Source organism: Somniosus microcephalus, chromosome 2 (assembly GCF_052327205.1).
Source record: "Somniosus microcephalus isolate GS21.2 chromosome 2, FLI_Smic_1.0, whole genome shotgun sequence".
In the NCBI taxonomy this organism is placed as follows: Eukaryota; Metazoa; Chordata; class Chondrichthyes; order Squaliformes; family Somniosidae; genus Somniosus; species Somniosus microcephalus.
This window is the reverse complement of record NC_140988.1, coordinates 274,451,340-274,475,390: the sequence shown is the minus strand read 5'-3', so window position 1 is coordinate 274,475,390 and position 24,051 is coordinate 274,451,340. Positions and strand designations below refer to the sequence as shown.

The window sequence follows — 24,051 nt, the reverse complement described above, 5'->3', positions numbered from 1 at the left end:
AAAGTAATTAAAAGCTGAAGAAATGAGACTCCACACTTGTAAAAGTTAATTTTCAGTGCCAGAGATGTAATTTGGCAATAATTAAGGCTTAAAAAAGGATACTTTCATTGAAATGGGCAACCACAAATGTTTTCTGGCTAGTTTAGTCCGTATCCATGAGGTAAGTACAGCAACTTCACACCAGTCAATGGCCTAGAAATTCAGTATAGCCACTTTTGGGGCGGTAAAGTCGAGCGGCCGCTAAAGTTTGCGCCCGCCGGAAAGTGGAGGCCACTTCGCCGATATTCAGTAGCTTTGGCCAAGGAGTTTGCTCGAGCGCTAAAACTGGCGTTGCATGGCTATCTTTAGGCGCTAAGCCGGCGGTGCAGACTGATACCGCCGAGGCCGGGCGCAGCGCAGGTGCGGTCATGTTTTGATTGACAGCAGACACCCTGGCGCCGGCCAGCTCTTAAAGGGGGAAGGGTCGACTTGGTCTGCTGCCACGCCCTGGATACTGCAGCCCTCCAGCTAGGCCTAAACACTGCTGCTGGAGAGAAATAGCGCCAGGAAGGATGCAGAGGGCCCGTGAGCGAGCGCAGCGCTTCTCTGCCCATGATTTAAAGGTGCTGGTTAGGGCTTTGGAGAAGAGAAGCCATATCTTGTTCCCGGACAGTGGCAAGAAGCCTCCCAAGAGGGTGTACAGGAGAGCCTGGAGGGACATCGCCCAGAGGGTCACAGCCACCTGCGATGTCCCCAGGACTGGTGTCCAATGCCGGAAAAAGTTTAACGACCTCACTCGGATTGTCAGGGTGAGTACCCTTTCCAGTGTCCTCCTCATCCTTGCATGTGCACCTCACATTATGGGCAAAGGGACCTCAAAGGCCTAATGGCCAGCCCTCATCCAGCAGCTATGGCACTGGCATGAACATCAATTGCACTTTCTGCACTTTACACACTGGCCAAGCTATTCGACCATGGGAGGCAGTGCACACAACAACACGGCACCACACTGGCCAAGCTATTCGACCATGGGAGGCAGTGCACACAACAACAGGGCACCACACTGTACTTAGAGGCCGTCCTTTCTCTTGCAGGCCAAGCTGGCCCAGAATCTGAAGAGCCGGACTGTCACCGGGGGAGGCCGTGCCCAGTTCCAGCAGCTCAGTGACCTGGAGGAGCGCGTGGGTCGAGTCATGGGTGCCCGGGTGATTGGCCCCGTTGCAATTGGAGATGCCGACCCTGTGCTGGGCCCCAATGGTAAGGACATGACCGTTTGGACCTCTCTCATTCCCCTTGCGCTTCAGATCTACATCCTTTGCCACTGTCCGACCAATGCGCAGAATGCCACCACTCATGCCTCCCTCGCTGACGCCCTGTCCTCACTCTAAAGCTACTCTTGTGCCTTCCTGCTTTCAGCTGGTGAGGAGGAGGTCCCTGAAGCTGCGAGTGTCAGTCCCTCAGAAGAGGAGGACGAGGAGGAGCAAGAGGAAGGCGGCACATCGGGGGAACCTTCATCCGCGCCAGGGGGTGGCAATGGAGGTGACACGTCTTCCCTGGAGGAGAGCCAGGGGGAAGTGTTGCAGGGGGGTGTAGCTCCTGTGCCCAGTGGCGTCCAGCCACGCGGGAAGGGTCGGGCAGCTCGGCTGCCTTCTCCCCAGAGGGGGGAAGTGTTGCAGGGGAGTGTAGCTCCTGTGCCCAGTGGCGTCCAGCCACGCGGGAAAGGTCGGGCAGCACGGCTGCCTTCTCCCCAGAGGGGGGAAGTGTTGCAGGGGAGTGTAGTTGCTGGGCCCAGTGGCGTCCAGCCACGCGGAAAGGGTCAGCCAGCTCGGCGGCCTTCTCCCCAGAGGGAGAGTCCGGCCTCCAGTCCGGAGACGGTCCTCGCCCAGGAGGTGCGCCTCCTTGATCAAATGTCCGCGGACTCGGATCGTCGGCACACCGAGTTCATGGGGGTTGTGGCACGGTTGCCTGAGGCCATTGAGTCCCTGGCTCATAGTGTGTCCGATTTCGGGGCCTCACAGGCCAGGGGTTTCGAACAACTCACGGCAGCACAGGCCAGGGGTCTCGAACAATTCGGGGCATCACAGGACGCGAGTCGGGCACAATTCGGGGCATCACAGGACGCGAGTCGGGCCGAATTCGGGGCATCACAGGACGCGACTCGGGCCGAATTCAGGGCAGCACAGGACGCGAGTCGGGACGACTTCAGGGCAGCACAGGCAGCGAGTGGACAGTTGATCAGTGGTGCCATGCAGTCACTGGCTGGTCTGATGCGGGCACAGACCAGGGCAGTACGGGCACTCACTGCTGCCACACTCGCTGTGTCACGCATGCATCGCCAGGGCACCCGCCGCGCTGCTGCAGCACAGCGGTCTGGCCTTCACCAGATTGCTGCGCTTGCTGCAGTGCCAGCCCGGCCGAGTGCCAGTGTCTCTGGCGACCAGCGAGCGCCTGGCATCAGCCAGCTTGCCCCCATTGCTGCAGCCGCCACTGCCACTCCCCAGCAAAGCTGCGACGAGCTGCTGGAGAGACTGATGCTGCCCAGCCACAGCTGCAGCAGTCAGCAGCCGGCCCCTCGAGGGCCAGAGCTCGTCTAGGCCGACCCCCAAGGGCATCTGCCGTCACGCAATGTGCCCCTCAGGAGCCTTCCCCCAGCCTTGCAACACCCACAGGGCCCAGGTTGAGGTGGAGCAGCAGGTCGGCCAGGGGCCGGAAAAGGCTGGACAAGGACTCGCCCTCTCGGCACACAAAGTAGAGTGTGTTGGCAAATGTTTTTTTATATGGGGGTGCTTGTGCTGTCTATGGGGGGGGTTCTTTTGGTAAGGCCGAGGATGAAGGCCATTTGGATGGACAAGTTTTGTTATTCCTCCCCAGGTTGTGGGAGTGAGATATGTTTTTGACTGTTTTTTGGGGGTGTTGTGTGTTTTTGGGTTTCATGTGGGAAGGGCCCTGAGTTTGTTCAATAAAGCTTTTTCTTTATTCAGCTTGTCCATGTGTGATGTTTCAAGTGGTTGTTGCGTTAACCGGCTGAGGGCTTGCGGAGCGGCTGCATTCATGTGCCTTCATTGCCACAAGCCATTCCCTGACAGGGGGCCTAGAAGTGTCGTTCAATAAGCCGCCGACGGACGGCCCTTGGACCTTGTGGCTCCCTCCTGGGCTGGTACTCCTCCTCCTCCTCCTCCTCCTCCTCATGGTCCTCCTGCTCGTCCTCCTGAGGTGGTGGTCCAACGTGAGGTGGCAGTGCCTGAGTCCTGCGGATAGCCAGGTTGTGCAGCATGCAGCAAACGACGACGAACTGGGAGACTCTATCCGGCGAATACTGCAGAGATCCGCCGGAGCGATCCAGGCAGCGGAACCGTTGCTTGAGGACGCCAATCGTTTGCTCTATGATGTTCCTTGTGGCTTGATGGCTTTCGTTGTATGCCTCCTCAGCAGGGGTCCTGGGCGCGCGGAGCGGGGTCATGAGCCATGTACACAAAGGATAGCCTTTGTCCCCGATAAGCCATCCTCTTGGGGGAGGCTGTGCCTGGAACATGTCAGCCACAGTAGACTGGCGCAGGATAAATGCATCGTGGCTGCTGCCTGGAAAGCGGGCATTGACAGCTAGGATGCGCTGCCTGTGGTCACACACCAGCTGTACATTGAGGGAATGGTAGCCCTTCCGGTTGCGGTAATCCTCGGCATTGTCGATAGGTGCCCGCAAAGCCACATGCGTGCAGTCAATGGCGCCCTGCACCATGGGGAAGTCGGCGATCCTCGCAAATCCGACTGCACGCTGCTCCTGCCTCTCTAGGGTCATGGGGAAGGAGATGAATTGGTGTCTCCTTGTGAAAAGGGCATCGGTGACCTGCCGGATGCAGCGATGCACGGCGAACTGGGAGATGTTAGCTATGTCCCCAGCAGCGGCTTGGAAGGAGCCGCTTGCATAAAAGTTCAGAGCCACCGTGACCTTCACTTCCACCGACAGAGACGTCCTGCACATCAGCTGTGGACGCAGATCTCTGTGAAGCAGCTGGCAGATCTCTGCAACCACCTCCCTTCTGAAGCGCAGCCTCTTAACACACTGCGCGGCAGTCATGGTGAGATAGGACACCTGCTGGCGGTATTCCCTGAGTGGGTAAGGCCTACGTTGCCGACGCCTGATGGCCCCTCTGCGTCTAGGCATGGCTGCCCCTCTCACACAGCGTCTGCGAGCCCTTCGCACATAATGCTGGAACTGAGGGTTGGAACCCCATGCAGCCCCCATAATATACTTGCAAACAGTGAAATCACAATGAGTCAAATTTCCAAGCTCTGGCCAGAAGCCAAAAATACCTCTCCTATGTTGGCCCAAATCAGTAAGGTCTCTTCCTTGGTCTCTGTCCAGAAATCCGTTGCACTAAAGTCATTGCAGCAAAATGGCTGGCCTTTATAGTTCAGTCTAAGTGTCCTTTAATTAGCGCTCCCCGAGGCCCGCAGGGCCTCTGCTGCGTTCCACTTCACAGTTCTTAACAGCGCCACGCCCACATTGGGCGGGCGCCACTGAAGTTCCAGTTTGGGGCGCACAAACGGCGTTGCACGACGAAATGACGTCATAAGTTGCGCGCGCAGCTGAGCGCGCGCAAACACTTTGCGCCGGCGCTAAATGTCTACTGAAGCTGGGCGTAGGCGCAGATCGCACTAGCGCTCGAGATCTACCCCTCTTATGGCGCTAACGGCTGGCGAACGCAACTGAATTTCTAGGCCAATGTATTTGAATGCAGAAAAAACCCCAGAAAATACTTAGCAGGTCAGGCAGCATCTGTGGAGAGAGAAACAGAGTTAACATTTCAGGTCGATGACCCTTCGTCAGAACTGGAAAAAGTTGGAGATAAAACAGGTTTTTAATCAAGTGTAGGGGCAGGGAGAGGGGGGAGGGGAGGAAAGAACAAAAGGGAAGGTCTATGATAGGATGGAAGGCAGGAGAGATTAAAAGACAAAAGAGATGATAGTGCAAGACAAAAGGAGATGGTAATGAGACAAGTTAAGAAACAAATCTTTCGATTAGGCACTTTACAGCCTTCTGGACTCAACATTGAGTTCAACAATTTCAGACCATAACCTCGGCCCCTATCTTTTTTTTTCTCTCTCACATGGCAGCTGTTGATGATTCTGCCATTGCCATTTACATTTCATCTAGACTCATCTTTTGTTTCTTAACTTGTCCCATTACCATCTCCTTTTGCCTTGCACCATCATCCCTTTTGTCTCTCAATCTCTCCTGCCTTCCATCCTATCACAGACCTTCCCTTTTGTTCTTTCCTCCCCTCCCCCCTTTCCCTGCCCCTAAAAACCTGTTCCATCTCCAGCTTTTTCCAATTCTGACAAAGGACCTGAAACATTAACACTGTTTCTCTCTCCACTGATGCTGCCTGGCCTGATGAGTATTTCCAGCACTTTTTGTTTTTATTTCAGATTTCCAGCATCTGCGGTATTTTGCCTTTGTATTAGTATTTGAATGCAAAGTTAGACGGTGAGATGCGGTTTTTCGGGAAGCTTTTGGAGGAGGAACCAGGTAACTCGGACAGCAACTTCCGGATTTCCGCATCTTACTGTGCAGTCACCGGAGATTGCTGTCTGATTTGCACATAAATAACAGTGATCACTGTTAGCCTGACCATTACTTTTACAGCAAAATCTGGTCCATTGTAAGGAAGAGAGAGACACTCGAGTACATTTAAAAAAAATTATTTTAAATAGTTACACACCTGTTTTTTTCCCCCCCCCCACACTGAGAATTTATAAACAACGATTGTTCACAGAGCATATTTATTTATGCAGCTGTAGTATCTATTTATGTATTTAGCTGTACTGGGTAAGAAAAACACTACAGGGGCTGAATTTCTGTGGGAGGCCTTTCAAGGGCTGATCTGGGGTGGGTGCATTCCAAATTCCAGTGTCAGTGACATTTGCATATTGTTGGTGGGCACCCGCACCATTTACAACATAACTGGGATGGCTGCCTCAGGGACTTGATAGTGTGGTCCAGCTGCAGTGTAAGGGAGCCAATTGTGCATCCGCAGAATGAAAATAAACTGTCCTGTTCCTTTAATAGGCTAGTTTCCATACCCCAACTTTTAAATGCCCCCAAAGCCCTTAGCAACGTTGGATGCTAGGGATGCACAGGCAACACTTGCATCCAATGTTTCTAAGGGTGTCAACGTGGGAAATACATCATATGTCATGCTTATATTTTTATGTGCCCACCCAAATGCAAAGGGAATTTTACAGGAATTAAAAGGACCATCCCAAATTCAGCCTCCGTCTGATCAAAGTACAGTAGTCTTTTTTTAACACCAGAAATGAGGAGCCTAATTGTTTGTTTGTGTTCTCAGACAATCAGCTCTCAGCTGGCGAGAGGTCAGTTGAGGCTTTATATGGCCCTTAAGAAGGCCCCAGATAAAGATCATTGATCCTGGAAGGGATCAATTACGGTAAATTACAGCACCTATGGTTTTCTTAGAAGATGAAGATTGAAAAGCTGGCAAAGTTCTTTGGTTCGTGAAGGTCCTCGGGGGGGCCAATAGCGGTGCAGCTCTGGGCCGCTCTGTTTTCCAGCGGCAGATCAGGGCAGGTGTCGCTGATGCACACCTGGTGCAGACAGCCTGGCCCACCCACGTAAAAGCTCCAATCCCGAGGATTTGGGACGAGGGTTTCCATCCTTTCATTTAGGCTGCCGCACTTGCAGACCCATCGGGATTTCTGCCTCTATGATTCTACTTTTAATTTACCGTGCTGCTGTGTATTTAATTTAAGTATAAATAATGTCTAAGACTTTATGATGTGCCTCAATAAATCCGAGACTCGATGTTAGCGAAACAAAACAAGGCTTTTATTGACTTAGAAGGTAACACACAGAGGAGAATGTATCTTCCATCCAGAGGTCTGCCGTACTGGATGTGCTGCAGGCTGGGCCAGCTTACATAAGAGCCAGGTATGGGCGGAGCCCTACACACAGTACAATACAATGGAAATGAAACTGAAACCAACCACAGTCACAGGCAGAGAAATACTGATGAGTGATGAATGGAATATTTCATCACACTTTATATACTACATTGATTTATTTTATTGCTTGCTTGCTTTTCCTTCAGGTATACTGCAACTGGCCAGTTCATTCAATGTTGATGTGAAAAACCCCATGATATTTACTGGTTCACAAGGAGATATGTTTGGATATACTGTTAAGCAATTTGAAAACAAAGAAGGAAAATGGTAAGTAGTTACTGATTTTTAACAATTTTGGAACGAATTCTGCTTTAAAAGTCACTTGACATCGATTATGTTTGAAATAGCGAGGGAGGCGGGCGCAATAATACATGCTACACCCAGCACCACCACGGCGCACTGCAAAGTTTCTGGATAACACAAGGTCAACTCATTCACATCATTTTCTGGCGCTCCAGGTGCACACTTCATGACACTCCAGGGGCTGAATTTTGCCAACGCTCAGAGGGTGGGTTTGGAGGGAGTCCGCTGTCAAAATCAAAAAGATTGACAGCGGGCCAGTATCCCACTCTGAAACCGCCTCCTTGTCAGTTTCCCAAGTGCCGGCTCTGCCTGCGCTTTGCAGACACAGCACTAAGCGACAGGTCATTCAATTGTGCTTGTTAGGAGGGTGTTTAAAGTAATTAAAGCCCCATTTTTCCAGTTCCAAAGCATTTTGCCAAGTTTTCCACGCGGTTCCCGTCACTCGGGGATCACGCCAGATAAGTATGTCGGGTTCTGAACAACTCTCCATTTCTTTCAATAGGTGGCAGCTGCAAAAGTGGTTTAAAAACCTGCCATTTTACAGATGGTCAGTTTCCAAACTCAGAAGCTTCAGCCTTCAGTATTTAGAACCCACTTTTGAGCTTTATGCACTTTTGAAGTGTTTGGAGTAATCTCTCTATCCACTGTCACCTCCTTAGAACAACCTATCTCAACATTGACAGATTACTTCTGTCATCTCAACCTCACCTGCCATCCATTCCATCAGCATCAGTGCCCTTGAAAAATCTCACCCTGGTCCTCAGAATCCCAACATGAGCAGCCCCAACACCAGCATCACCAACATCCACACCAACCTTCTCCGCAATCAATTGATGCTGCACTGGCCACAAGGCATCATCACCCGTGCACATTGCTGCCCGGGACGCCAGCGATGGTCTCACCATGTCCAGCTTAGCTTCACTTAACACAGTACACCCTGGCTGCCACATGTTGCACCAGGTTGGCACCACCCCACACCAGCACCATAAAGCATCCTTACAATGCCCAATCCATTCCTTTCACACTCATCATCATTGGGTGTGTGTGGGGGTGGGGGGGGGGGGGCGGGGGGTGCGTTATGTCCCACCATTCACTACAACTCACTAAGACACTTTCAAAGGTGCACACCAATCCGTCCAAGAAGGCAAAGTGTTGAAAATAAAGATTTCAATGTTTGACAACACATTACCAGAAACTTCACATGAACATTTGCTAAACCACCCAAGTGCCTGCCCTTGTGTGTTGTTAGTTGGTATGCTTGCAGTAGGATGAGGGTGAGTGTGGTGGCTAGTGAGATGGGGAAATGATAATGTAGATAGAGGGGGATGGGTGGAGGTGCAAGGTAAGTTGGTGTGAGTAAGGATGTGCAGGAGTAGGGTAGGGAAGGCAAAGTGATGGGGATGTGATGAGTGGCACAGCAGGATGAGGTTGAGTGTGGCATGGCAGTAACGTTTCATGATCTACTGAGATCATTGAAAGGTTTGCATCACTACAGCTTGGTCCTCCTGACGACATCCCTGCTTGTGACCTCCTGTGCAATGTGCAACCAGGCTGCGTTGATGTCCTGGGGAGGTGTCTTCCACCAATTGGAAGGGAAGAGAACCTCCCTGTGTGCTGTGACTCCCTCCATAAGCATATGGAGGGCGTAATGGGAGAGCCTGGGTGCAGCCGTGCACCTTTGTGCAGTGCAGTGCTTGTCAGTGTTTGCAGCTCCTCCATGCTGCAGAACACTGACAGCACAACTGTCAAAATCAATGCGGACATGGTCCCTTTTAAGGAAACCGGCTGATGGCACGTAATCAGACCCGCTTCATATTAATTGGCCAGGAACCCCGCAGGGTGGGCTTAACAAGGCCCATCATCGGAATATCTTGTTGGAGGCCGAGATCGAAACAGATGCGAGGTCCCCCCAAGCCACTGACGTCGCCCGCCCCGGACCCGCCGAGGTGGGAAAAATCCAGCCCCAGGAGTGGCAAGGCAAGATGCTAGCAGCCAGTCAAGGCCTTCATGCCAAATATAGCGAATGGGTACACAACTCATTTCAATGCATCAAGCACTGACCATCATATTGGCCCAGAAATTCGGGTCGGAGGCTTCCCGCGGGTGCAAGCCTCCGACCTGCACTTACCTAGCGCGCTGGCCGTTGAGCTGTGGGCCCGCATGGGATTCCGATCCTGGGCCTGCTCCAACTGCCGGCATGCAGTGCTTGCATATCCCAGGGGCGCAGTTAGTTCGATGCGTCCCCTGGGATCATGTGGGCCATGGAGAGCCAAGGTAGCAGGGAATGCCCATTCAATGTTGATGTGAAAAACCCCAGAAAAATTGACAGGAAGAGCTGTCAAAACCATAAATACTATAAGCCCCAAAACATCACTAAAACTTCAAATAAATTTTTTTAAAATCACATTTTTAAAATAACTATAAATTATATAAAATAACTATTTTAAACAATAATTTAAATTTTTGAAAAATTAATTACATTTTATAACAGGGCTAAAAATAAACTTACCTTTCTTTAAAGTATTTAAAAATAATAAACCTGTGGAAAAAATGTTTTAATTTTACTTAATTCACCACTTACCTTGTTAAAAGTAAAAAGCCTGCTTTTTACATGTGTAACTCCTGGAGACTTACCCTCCCGGAAAAACCTGGGAAAAAAACGTAAGTTAAATGCCCACGCGCTGCCTCTCCGGCGCACGTGTTCTACCTCCGAACCCCTTCTTTCAAGGGAATGGAAGTTCCGGTTTCCTGCGCATGCGCAGTGCACGCACAAAACCGGCACTTTCATTGGGCCTACGGGTGAGTACTCAGCGCGTACTCATGCATGGGGACCTGAATTTCTGGGCCAATATCAGTCCAGGATATATTACAATGCTGTTCTGTTGCATATGTTATGAATCATTCAAAACACATGTAATTATTGTTCATGTTGTCTCATACACACATTAATTGGTAGCTTAGACTATTATACTACCACAGAAGAGTGAATTTAATGGCATGCAAACCCTTTCTTCCTCTCTGCAGTGTCAGCTATTTTGTTTTTTCCCTGCCTGGTTGAAAGAAAACATCTGTGAGATGTTGCGGATGTTTAATTAGTAAGTCCTGCTGTTTTCTCTCTGATCCACAGAGAATCAAACGAGGCTTAAAATGTAAATGAATGCATCCTTAAAATGTATAACAAACTTGGCAAGTTAAGAAAACAACATATGTAACAAATAATTACTTACCTCCCAGGATCCTATACTAGCAATTACTACATAACCCAGTGAGCTGTCTGCATGTTTAATTTGACTGTGTTCTTTAATCATAGTTTAGTGCTTCTTGTGTTTATCAACAACAACCACCAACATCTCCAAAGCACTCCTCACACAGAGAACACTTTATAAAAAGGTAGACTGCAAGTACAAGAGAAAAAGTGGGGGGGGAAAGATTTAAGGGAGGAAACAAAAGCATAGTCAAAGGTAGAGGAATCTTGTGAGGAAGCTTTAAGGGACAAGAATACAGCTGTTGAAGGAGTGTTCACTAATGATGGAGTGGAGGAAGTGCAGAATGCATCATATTCCTGCACCAGAGAAGTTGAGAGCGAGGTGCTGAGACAGACTGCAGTTAATTAAGTTGGTATTTCAACTGCCATTAGAAGTCCCATATGTCCACACTGCAACCTCTATCATCCATATCACTTCCTGGATTGTGCGTCAAGACATACAGGAGTTATGAAATGGTCCTTAAAGGTAAAACAGTGATGGGCCTTCAATAACCACAAAACTAGAAGTTATAGACTTAAACAAGTTGGCTTTTAATCACTAAGATCAGAGCTAACATCTCAACACGCCGACTGGTTCACAGGAATGAGTCATACAGATCCTGGGATCTTCATGTAAGAGAAGTCAGGGGCGGAGCCAAGAGCCAAGACCTGGAACCTCCCAGGTTAGTCGGGAAAGAGGAAGTGAAACTATACACAGTGGGGGAGGGTAATATACATGAGTGCAAAACGAATACAGGATCAAGACAAACAGATTTCATTACATTCACCCCTTCTATAGATTTAGTCCATCGGGGTGATGTTTCTTAAAAATTGGTATAAGTGAGTCTGTCAGGAGGTTTTGCAGTTCTCAGTGATCGGCGCAAAGCCGGTTGGGGTGCCTCTAGGGGAATGGATTCTGGTTCCTCCACTGTCCGGGCCTCTGCAGTGTCTTCCAGGTTATCTGCAGTGTCCTCCAGGTTAAAGTTGGGTACTGATACCTCTGGGCGTCCTGTCTCTTTGTAGTGTAGGTTTTCATCGGGTAGTCTCCCATCGTTCTCTCCGCTCCCCGAGGGAGCGAGGTCTTTTATGGAAACAGTGTCCTCTCGCCCGTCAGAGTATTCGATATAGGTGTACTGAGGGTTTGCATGGAGGAGCTGTACCTTTTCCACAAGGGGGTCCGTTTTATGGCCTCTCACGTGCTTCCGCAATAGTACTGTCCCCGGAGACATCAGCCACGCGGGTAGAGATATGCCCGAGGTGGATTTCCGGGGGAAAACGAATATCTTTTCGTGAGGGGTAGCGTTAGTGACAGTACATAACAGAGACCTTATGGAGTGGAGCACGTCTGGGAGGACTTCCTGCCAGCGGGAGGTCGGAAGGCCTTTTGACTTTAAGGCTAACGTGACAGCCTTCCAAACAGTAGCATTCTCCCTTTCCACTTGCCCATTACCCCGGGGGTTGTAGCTAGTGGTTCTGCTAGTGGCTATCCCCTTCGAGAGCAAGAACTGGCACAGCTCGTCACTCATGAATGACGTCCCCCTATCGCTGTGTATGTAGTTCGGCATGCCAAACATGCAGAATAGATTACAGAGACACTTGATGACCGTGGCACTGGTCATGTCTGGGCAGGGAATGGCAAAGGGGAAGCGGGAATATTCATCAATGATATTGAGGAAGTATACGTTACGGTCGGCAGAGGGAAGGGGTCCCTTGAAGTCCAGACTTAGGCGCTCGAATGGCCGTGTGGCTTTGATAAGGTGTGCACGGTCAGGCCTGTAGAAACGAGGCTTGCATTCCGCACAGATGCGGCAGGCTCTGGTCATTGCCCTGACCTCCTCGATGGAGTGGGGCAGATTGCGAGACTTTACAAAATGGTATAGTCGGGTGACCCCTGGGTGACAGAAGTCGTTATGGAGACCCTGTAATTTGTTCGTATGAATGCTGGCACACATTCCCCGCGATAGGGCGTCTGGGGGTTCATTAAGGGCTCCCAGCCTGTACATAATATCATAGTCGAACGTGGATAGTTCGATCCTCCACCTGAGTATTTTGTCATTCTTGATTTTCCCCCTTTGTTTGTTATTAAACATGAAAGCCACCGACCGCTGGTCGGTGAGCAGGGTGAAACGTTTGCCGGCTAGGTAGTGTCTCCAGTGCCGCACTGCCTCCACTGTAGCCTGTGCCTCCTTCTCGACAGAAGAGTGCCTGATTTCAGGTCCCTGAAGGGTTCGGGAGAAGAAGGCCACAGGTCTCACAGCCTGATTGAGGGTCGCAGCTAAGGCAAAGTCTGACGCATCGCTTTTGACTTGAAAGGGAATGCATTCATCCACTGCACACACTGCAGCCCTTTCAATGTCCTGTTTAATACTGGTGAAAGCCTCCCGAGCTTCAGCTGATAGTGGGAAGGACGTCGATTTAATGAGGGGTCGGGCCTTATCAGAGTAATTGGACACCCATTGGGCATAATACGAAAAAAATCCCAGGCACCTTTTTAAAGCTTTGGGATTGTGTGGCAGGGGCAGTTCCTTTAGGGGGCGTAATCGGTCAGGGTCCGGTCCAATTACCCCATCTTCCACCACACAGCCGAGGATACATAGATGGGTTGTGTTGAAGACACATTTGTCTTCGTTGTAGGTTAGATTCAGCTTTAGGGCCGTTTTTAAAAATCTCGCAAGATTTAGATCGTGGTCTTGCTGGTTGTGCCCGCAGATAGTGACATTGTCCAGATAGGGGTAGGTAGCTTGTAGTTTATTCTCGTCAACCATGCGGTCCATCTCATGTTGGAAGACCAAGACCCCATTTGTTACCCCGAAGGGCACTCTGAGAAAATGGTAGAGGCGCCCGTTCGCCTCGAAGGTGGTGTATGGGCGGTCCTCCGTTCTAATGGGGAGCTGGTGATACGCGGATTTGAGGTCGATAGTTGAGAAGACTCAGTATTGCGCAATCTGGTTGACCATTTCTGATATGCGGGGTAAAGGGTAGGCGTCCAGCTGGGTATAAATATTAACAGTCTGGCTGTAGTCAATTACCATCCGTTTCTTTTCGCTATTTTTAACTATGACTACTTGGGCACGCCACGGGCTGGTACTGCATTTAATAATGCCTTCCCGCAGGAGTCTGTCCACTTCCGCCTTGATAAAGTATCTGTCTTCCAGACTGTACCGTCTACTTTTGGTCGCTATGGGCCTACAGTTCGGAGCGAGATTAGCGAATAAAGAGGGCGGGCTGATTTTTAAGGTTGATATGCCACAGACTGTTAGTGGCGGCTGGGACCCGCCATATGCTAGCGTGACACTTTCGTGGTGGCACTGGAAGTCCAGTCCCAAGATTACATTAACACAGAGTTCTGGCATCACGAGGAGTTTAAAATCCTTGTAGTCCGTGCCTTTTACAGTCAGTGTTACCACACAGTAGCCCAAAATGTCCGAAGTGTGGGGCTTAGCAGCCATAGCAATTCTGCTCCGTGTAGGGGTTACCGTTAATGAGTGCCGCCGTACCAGGCTAGGGTGGATAAAACTCTCGGTACTCCCACAGTCAATTAAACATTTCGTTAAATTCCCGTTTACCTGTATGTCCATCGTGGATTTTGTCAACGGGTGTGGCCTGGATTGATCCACCGTGATCGAAGCCACTGTTGGGCCCTGGGCGGCCGTTGAGTCGGGAAAAGATGGCGGATCCCAAGATGGTGGCCCGCACAGCATGCACGAGGCAGTGACAGAGTTGGAAATCGGATTCCCCCTGCAGACTTTGCTAAAATGCCCCTTTTTCTTACATTTGAAGCATGTAGCGTCCTTCGCTGGGCATCGTTGTCTGGGGTGTTTGGCCTGGCCGCAGAAGTAGCATTTCGGGCCTCGAGACATTGCCGCTGTAGTAGGACTCCTGGGTGAACTTCTGTGTGGGGACTCCGGCGGCGTAGAGCTGGTCTGAGACCTGGATGGGGAAGATGGCTGATTCCAAGATGGCAGCCCCCTCGGCGCGCACGAGGCGGTGAGGGCTGCATGGCCGGAAGAATAAGAGTCAGAGTTTCTCTGGGCCACGTCCAGCGATCGCGCAGTGGCCACTGCCTTTATTAAGTCCAGGACCTCCTTCTCCAGCAGTCTCTGCCAGATATAATTCGATTTGAGGCCCGTGATGAAGGAATCGCGGACCAATTCGTCAGAGTACGCGTTGGCCGTCACGGCCTTGCAGCTACAGTCCCGGACCAGGTCCTTTAGGCCCTGTAAGAAATCGTCCATTGATTCCTCTGGTCGCTGCCTACGCATAGCCAGCAGATGTCTGGTGTACACTTCGTTTACTGGCCTCTGGTATTGGGCCTTCAGGATAGTGATGGCCTCCGTGTAAGAGGTGGCATCCCGGATGAACGAATAAATCCGATGACTTACGCGAGTAGTCAGTAGACTCAGTTTATCTACCTCGCTAGCGGATGAGGCCCCCGCGAAGAGTTCGAAGCATTTGAGCCAGTGTCCAAATTGATTTGATGCTTCAGCAGAATGTGGATCCAAGTCCAGACGCTCTGATTTTAGGAGTCGATCCATCCTAGTATTCTTCAGTGATTAAAATTGATGGGCCTTCAATAACCACAAAACTAGAAGTTATAGACTTAAACAAGTTGGCTTTTAATCACTATGATCAGAGCTAACATCTCAACACGCCGACTGGTTCACAGGAATGAGTCATACAGATCCTGGGATCTTTATGTAAGAGAAGTCGGGGCGGAGCCAAGAGCCAAGACCTGGAACCTCCCAGGTTAGTCGGGAAAGAGGAAGTGAAACTATACACAGTGGGGGAGGGTAATATACATGAGTGCAAAACGAATACAGGATCAAGACAAACAGATTTCATTACAAACAGTATGATTTGTTTTAATTGGATAATCTAGGACCAAGGCTCATAATGCAGGACCACCACAATATTTATCTTTTCAACAAAATAAATAGTGCACACGAATGCATCTTCCAACTCACCTCATTCTGAGGGTGGTTCATTTGATTCTAAACATCCAACAACTTTATAATACCATTATCTGATTATTTCATCTGAATCCCTCCAATCAGGTTTCTGCCCCTACCACAGTACCGAAACAGCTCTTAACAAAGTCGCAAATGACATCCTATGTGACTGTGACAGTGGTAAACTATCCCTTCTCATCCATCTCGACCTGTCTGCAGCCTTTGACACAGTTGACCACGCCATCCTCCACCAACCCCTCTCCACCATCATCCAGCTGGGTGGGGCTGCACTTACGTGGTTTCATTCTTATCTAGCTAATCATAGCTTGAGAATCACTTGCAATGGCTTCTCTTCCTACTCCAGCACCATTACCTCTGATGCCCCCCAAGGATCTATCCTTGGCCACTCCTATTTCTCATGTACATGCTGATGACATCATCTGAAAACGCAGCATCAGTTTCGATATGTACGCTGACGACACCCAGCTCTACCTCACCACCACCTCTTTCGACTGCTCCATTGTCTCTAAATTATCAGACTGCTTGTCCAACATCCAGTACTGGATGAGCAGATATTTCCTCCAATTAAATATTGGGAAGACCGAAGCCATTGTCTTCGGTCCCCGTCACAAACTCCGTTCCCTAGCCACTGACTTCATCCCTCTCCCTGGCAACTACCTGAGGCTGAACCAGACTGTTCCCACCCTTGGTGTCATATTTGACCCCAAGATGAGCTTCCGACCACATCCACGTCTTCACTAAGACCGCCTATTTTCATCTCTGGAACATCGCTTGATTCTGCCCCTGCCTCAGCTCATCTGCTGCTGAAACCCTCATCCATGCCTTTGTTTCCTACATTACAACAATAACTACACTTCATTGGCTGTAAAGCACTTTGGGACGTCCTGAGTTCATGAAAGGCGCTGTATAAATGGAACTCTTTCTTTTTTTTTTCTTTTTGTTACCTCTAGACTTGACTGTTCCAACGCACTCCAGGCCAGCCTCTCACGTTCTACCCTCCGTAAACTTGAGCTCATCCAAAACTCTCCTGCCCGGGTCCTAACTCGCACCAAGTCCTGTTCACCCATCATTTCTGTGCTCACTGACTTGCATTGGCTCCTGGATAAGCAACGCCTCAATTTTAAAATTCTGGCCTCTTGAGCATCCCCGATTTTAATTGCTCCACCATTAGTGGCCATGCCTTCAGCTGCCAAGGCCATAAGCTCTAGAATTCCCTCCCTAAACCTCTTCACCTCTCTACCTCTCTTTGGCCTTTAAGACGCTCCTAAAAACCGAGCTCCTGGACCAAGCTTTTGGCCACCTGCCTTAATATTTACTTATGTGAAATAAAAACAGAAAATGCTGGAAATACTCAGTAGGTCAGGCAGCATCTGTGGAGAGAGAAACCGAGTTAACGTTTCAGGTCAATGACCTTTTGTCAGAACTGGAAAAAAGTTAGAGATATAATAAGATTTAAACAATTGCGGAGGCAGGGAAAGGGGATGGGGAGGAAAGAACAAAAGGGAAGGGCTGTGATAGGGTGGAAGGCAGGAGTGATTAAATGACAAAAAGTATGATTGTACAAGGCAAAAGGAGAAGGTAATGGGACAAGTAAAGAAACAAAAGATGGGTCTAGAAGAGGTATAAATGGGAATCTCCTTATGTGGCTCGGTGTCAAACTTTGTTTGATACTGCTCCTGTGAAGCACCTTGGGGTGTTTTACTACAAGGATAGTCAGCACGGATTTGTTAAGGGAAGGTCATGTCTGACAAACTTGATTGAATTTTTTGAGGAGGTAACAAGGAGGGTAGATGAGGGTAGTGTGTTTGATGTAGTGTATATGGACTTTAGCAAGGCTTTTGATAAGGTTCCACATGGCAGACTGGTCACGAAGTTAAAAGCCCATGGGATCCAGGGCAAAGTGTCAAGTTGGATCCAAAACTGGCTCGGAGACCGGAAGCAGAGGGTAATGGTTGATGGGTGTTTTTGTGACTGGAAGACTGTTTCCAGTGGGGTTCCACAGGGCTCAGTACTAGGTCCCTTGCTTTTTGTGGTATATATCAATGATCTTGACTTGACTATAGGGGGTATGATTAAGACATTTGCAGATGATACTAAAATCGGCTGTGTGGTTGATACCGAAGAAGGAAGCTGTAGACTGGTGGAAGATATCAATAAATTGGTCAGGTGGGCAGAACAGTGGCAAATGGAATTCAATCCAGAGAAGTGTGAGGTAATGCATTTGGGGAGGGCTAACAAGGAAAGGGAATACACCTTAAATGATAGGACACTGAGAAGTGTAGAGGAACAAAGGGACCTTGGAGTGCATGTCCACAGATCCCTGAAGGTAGCAGGCCAGGTAGATAAGGTAGTTAAGAAGGCATACGGAATGCTTGCCTTTATTAGCCGTGGCATAGAATACAAGAGCAAGGGGGTTATGCTTCAACTGTATAAAACACTAATTAGGCCTCAGCTAGAGTACTGCGTGCAGTTCTGGTCACCACAGTACAGGAAAGATGTGATTGCACTAGAGAGGGTACAGAGGAAATTTACAAGGATGTTGCCGGCAGTAGAGAATCTTAGCTATGAGGAAAGACTGGATAGGCTGGGTTTGTTTTCCTTGGAACAGAGGAGGCTGAGGGGAGACCTTATTGAGGTGTATAAAATTATGAGGGGCAAGATAAAGTGGATAGAAAGGACCTATTTCCCTTAGCAGAGGGGTCAAAAACCAGGGAGCACAGATCTAAAGTAATTGGTGGAAGGTTTAGAGAGGGTTTGAGGAGAAATTTCTTCACCCAGAGGATTGTGGGGGTCTGGAACTCACTGTCTGAAAGGGTGGTAGAGGCAGGAACCCTCACCACATTTAAAAATACTTGGATGTGCACTTGGGATTCTCTAACCTGCAGGGCTACGGACCAAGAGCTGGGAAGTGGGATTAGGCTGGATAGCTCTTTGTTGGCCAGCGCGGACACGATGGTCCGAAATGGCCTCCTTCCGTGCTGTAACTTTCTATGATTCTATGATTTTCATCTTTAGCGTCTGGGAATAAAGCATCACCTGGGTGCAGCAAAGAGCGAAGAAAACTAGGCAATGCCAATCGCATGTCCCATCGCACAGCTGACCCCATCTAACTTAATGGAAGAAAGATTATGGGTACCCGATTCTCCCTACCTGATTTTCATCTCTTCTCTGCAACTAGGCAATTCTTTACACCCAGAAGCTGAAAATGAAATCTGTTCCTAGATCCTAGCACAGATTAAATATAAATAAACACTGCACATTGTTGTTTCCTGTTCATGATCTAGTTGCAATTATACTTCTGGTAGACTCCAGCACCAATGTGCTACAGTACAGTAGCTTGTTTCTGGGACCCTTTGAAAACTGTAGAGATAGGGATCAGTACATGGTTGGAAAACATGTCTTATATTAGACCAGATCCCCTCCCTGTAAATAAATGTCCTTCTGTTCTTAAATACCAACAGAGTGCAGATCTATTTTGATGATGTAGTGTGTAAGATGCCTGCAATGAAAAGAAGCAATCACATGAAGCTGTTACTTCATGATTGCAGTCTGAAAGTGAATAACCTTGTTGCATGGAAACAACAAATTACTTTCATAATATTTTGTGGATATGATTTGCCATTAGTTTCTACTGGGAAAAAATCCTGTTCTAATTTTAGTACCAACAGTTACAGACTTAGGCATGTTTTACACATTCAGATGTTATAATGACCAAGAGGGAAAGCCGATCATATTCCTTTTTTTCCATTATCATCACCATCCCACTAAGAGTTGGAAAGATGCCTAGAAGTTAGCTTTTATATCCCAGAGGTTGTTCTATATAAATGAGTTATTCCTAAAGGTGTAGAAACAGATAAGGTACAATTTTGCTAGTGCAAAACTTTTTGTCAGCAGGATCTGGGCACGCGGAGGACAGAAAATAGCAAGTTCCAAAACTAGCCCATTTTCTGCTCATTTAGCGCAGCATGCAAGTTCCTGTACTTGGTTGTCCAACAGCTTTGTTCTCTCTCACACAGAATATGTGAATGCTTCACTTAAATCACAGATCTAGTACAAATTACTGCACAGTGACTAGCAAAATTCCAGAGGTTATGCAGCCCACATGCAGTGCACTCAGCTCAACCATTTAAAATAGATATTAAAGGCCAGCCATGTTCTGGCCTGTGGGGAAGGATTTTCTTAAAGCAGGGCTACTCCTTCATTTTTGTTGCAAAGGCATGGGAAGTTATACAGATGCTCAGTGCTCTCCTGGCTTAGATAGAAGAGGACAAAAAGGACTAAAGAAGAAATGGCAGGCAGATCAGATTGCACCAGAGCACACATGCAATTTTCCAAGCAACCTTATGTACATGGTCAGGCACAGCTCCCTGGCAATGACATAGGAGAACTGCTTTTGCAGGTTACTGTTTAGAATATTTAGAACTGTTCAGTTATCGAGCTGTGCCGCCTACTTCAAACAACCCTGAAGACAATCTCAACAGGAACAGCACTGCCAGTAACATTCAAGGTCATCAGCACCGTCAATATTTATGCCTCCTATTCCTTCAACAGTATCAGCCATTTTGCAGAACACAAATGTATCACACACTGCTACTTCCTGAAGCTTACTACCTGAATCTCCAGGGTGAAGGTAGCCATACTGCTTACAACGGGGATGGGTGACATCTTGTGGTGTGAGGTGCAGTTAGAATTGCTGGCTGGTTCACGTTGGACCCCTTACTAAAAGAGAAAGGGATCATATGTTGGAATAGTGGCAGCAAGGTACCTCTTCAAACAGTGCTTACATGGTGTTGTGCTTAACCGTGTGTCTATGTGATTGAATGAGTGACCGAGAGTGTCAGTCGGGAAGCCTTTTGAACACGTGAGTGTGCCTGGAGTGTCAGTTGCAAGTTGCAGCATGATTGTGTGCCCTACATAGACATTTAAGAAAGTATAGCACTGGAAAAGACTCTGTAGTCTATTTGACTGATCACCCACGCCCTCAAATATCTAACCAATTCTCATTTTATTTCTACTTATTTATCTCCACTGCCTTCCTGGGAAGATGAGCCCATATATTCACTATCGTCTGCATAAAGCAATTCAATCTAAACTGTTTCGATTTACTTTTCCTCTTCTAAGCTTCAGACTCTGTCCCCTGGTTCTAGAGTTTGTATCAATCTCAAGCAAACTATCAGGGTTTCAATTACTGTATCTGTTCCCTGAAGAATCTAGAATACTAGAATTATATCTCAGCTGAGCCTTCTCAAAGTAAACTAATCACTCATACCTCAGATGCCTTAAATTATATCAGTTTGGTTACCCTTTCCTGCAATGCCTCCAATATCTGGATAACATCACTGTAGAATGAAACCAGAACTGTACACATCTGTGGCTGTACCAAGGCCTTATTCAGACTCATTGGTACCTTCTTGGATCCATCACGCTGACAATACATCCCAAGATTTGATCAATTTTCTTACTCTTGATGCATACTGTGCAGTTGGTGTCAGTCAGCTATCCACCAAAACCTCTAGATCCGTCTCCCGTAGCCCACAGCCATTTCATTTCTATGCTTTTATTTATTTCCCTTTCCTCGTCTCATTACCTTGCATGTGTTCACATTCAATTCCATTATTGGCCCCAGTAGATCAGCTGCATATATTGTGAAATACAGCATTTATTCAGACGAGTCAGGAATTTAATTGGTTTCTCAACAGGAAAATACTTTCAAGTTTACATTTTTTGATTAGTTTTAAAGTAGTATATTAACTATCCTAATACACAGAACTGAAAGCACATCATTCACTGACCCATCATCCCAAAATATCCAGATTCCTCTGTACTTGGTTTACCTTTTCGCTATTGTTTGAAACTCCACCCAATTTTGTGTCATCTGGAAAGATAGGCAGCTTTGTTTTATCCTCAGCTTTAAATCTCCAACAATATAAACAACAATGGCCCAGCACTGATCCTTGTGGCACCTTATTGATGGGCCCTTGACGTAACAATACAGCCCATTCACAACCACCTATTTCTCCATTTTAGCCTATTTTTAATTCACTTCAGAAGCTTTCCTCTCACGCAATGCCTTCCTACCTTGTGGGCTAATTACTTGTGTAGCGTGATATCAAAAACCTTTCTGAAATCAAAATGTATCATATCCACAGAACTTCCACAGTCAACAATGTCTGTCCTTGAATTTAGCCAAGACTCCCTTCCTATAAATTCATGGCGACTCCCTCTTCCCAGAGTATAGGTATGCATAGTACGCAGTGAGAGAGCTATAAGGTTGTGTGAGGGCATAGCATGGGCCAGCAGTAAATATGGAACAGATTGACCCTCAACACTTTATGGCATACATTGTTTGCCAGGTAGATGGTTGAACTATGTTGTTGGATAGTGTTACCTTGGCAACTACCTTAAAACATGCCATTTGCTTCTGTTTCCAGATCTTTAGCCCTGGCTAAAGTTTTCTATGAGACATGCTGCACTCCTACCCTCTGGGGACAGTGCCTCGAGTGCCAAACAGACCAGTAGTCCTTGTACCTACTTCACCAGCCACCAAATAGAGTGTGAAACATAGAAACATAGAAGATAGGAGCAGGAGTAGGCCATTCGGCCCCTCGAGCCTGCTCCGCCATTTAATGAGATCATGGCTGATCATCCAAATTCAGTACCCTGTCCCCGCTTTCTCCCCATATCCCTTGATCCCTTTAACCTTCAGAAATATATCTAACTCCTTCTTGAATATATTTAATGAATTGGCCTCAACTGCCTTCTGTGGTAGAGAATTCCACAGGTTCACCACTCTCTGGGTGAAGAAATTCCTCCTCCATCTCTGTCCTAAATGGCTTACCTTTTATCTTTAAACTGTGAGCCCTGGTTCTAGACTCCCCCGCCATCGGGAACATCCTTCCTGCATCTAGTCTGTCTCGTCCTGTTAGAATTTTATAAGTTTCAATGAGATCCCCTCTCATTCTTCTAAACTCCAGCGAATATAAGCCCAATCGACCCAATCTCTCTTCATACGTCATTCCTGCTATCCCAGGTATCAGTCTGGTGAATCTTCGCTGCACTCCCTCCATGGCAAGAACATCCTTCCTCAGATAAGACAACCAAAACTGCACACAATATTCAAGGTGTGGTCTCATCAAGGCCCTGTACAACTGCAGCAAGACATCCTTGCTCCTGTACTCGAATCCTCTCACTATGAAGGCCAACATACCATTTGCCTTCTTAACCACCTGCTGCACCTGCATGCTTACCTTCAGCGACTGGTGCACAAGGACACCCAGGTCTCGTTGCACTTCTCCTTCTCCCAATCTAGTGCCATTCAGATAATAATCTGCCTTCCTGTTTTTGCCACCAAAGTGGATAACCTCGCATTCATCCACATTATACTGCATCTGCCATGCATCTGCCCAATCACCCAATCACAGTGTGTGGGCACTGTGGTGATTTATTACTCATCGACAGATTCTATTTCTCGCCTCCACATTTATTCAGCCAGATACTGGTTTATGACTTCCAAATCTTTTGCCCTATACAGCCCCTGGAAAGGCTAAAATAATCTTTTCAAACACTTCACTTTTTAGAGGCTGCAACAAGTTTATCCCTAACTGTGGCCATTTACCTTTAAGTGGCTGCAACAGTAAATGCAGCCCTCTGCGAACCGGTTATGCACAATTTCTCACTGCTATCCATTTCGTGAACCGACAGCACCAGATGCAATATGGACTGGGAAATTTACATGAATAATTAATTGGCATTGACCCCACAAAATCCCAGAGTTCGGCCTAGCGAGAAGTCAACAGAAGTTTTCTCACAGCAGCCCATCACTTTGGTGCTGGGACCAGGAAATCTAACTTATGTTTTTAGTCCAACTTGCATTTTAATGGTCAGAGTTTTGTTTCTGAATGCACAAAAGTACACCCATGCATGATGTGAAGTTATCATGCAAATTCTTTTTCTTTGCATTCAGGCTTCTTATTGGCTCTCCCTGGGAAGGACAGCCCAAAAACAGAACTGGTGATGTCTACAAATGTCCAACGTTGAAGACCAGCAGTCCGGAATGTGTGAAGTTAAACTTGGCTGGTAAAATTAAAATATATTTTCTCTCATTAAAATCATTGTGACAGAACATGAATATTTACAAAGTCTTTGGGCTGAATCATCATCTTCTGCTCCATGTTATTGTATAATTTTACAAAGAGTGATACGTGTAAGCTAGCAAAATCAAAAACAGATAAGATAAACTGCTCAGTTTATTGCTAACTGGGTGGGGGATGTGGTGGAGTTGTGGGAATTTAACTGCCAGCAGATTCCTCCCTCAGGCTGAAGTTAAAATTGCTGTCCGGGACCAGATGATGTTATCAGACCCCCGATTAGCATATGTCAATTAAGACCTCGCTGGCTTTGGGCAGGCAGCTTAGCCGTCTGTCCAGAAGCCTCCATGAAAATTGGAAATGGTTCTATTCTGGTGACTTCCCGGTGGCTAAGTAACCTGGGGCATTTTAACTACCCACCTACCCGGTTTCCACCAGGCAGATAGGATTAGAATCCCTCCCACAAATCTAAATGCTTTTTTTTCTCCTTAAGCAATCATTAAGT

At 47.8% G+C, this 24,051-nt stretch overlaps 1 protein-coding gene across 1 annotated transcript in view; it reads left to right on the top strand.

Annotated features, from left to right (window-relative positions):
* The first annotated feature begins 6,460 nt into the window (after positions 1–6,460).
* Positions 6,461–24,051, top strand: part of itga1 (integrin, alpha 1) — a 296,244-nt gene continuing 278,653 nt past the window's right edge. The window contains exons 1-3 of the mRNA XM_085965982.1: positions 6,461–6,491; positions 7,089–7,209; positions 23,423–23,535. Of these exons, the coding sequence (XP_085822108.1) occupies positions 6,461–6,491; positions 7,089–7,209; positions 23,423–23,535 (265 nt within the window). The remainder of the gene's footprint in view (positions 6,492–7,088; positions 7,210–23,422; positions 23,536–24,051) is intronic.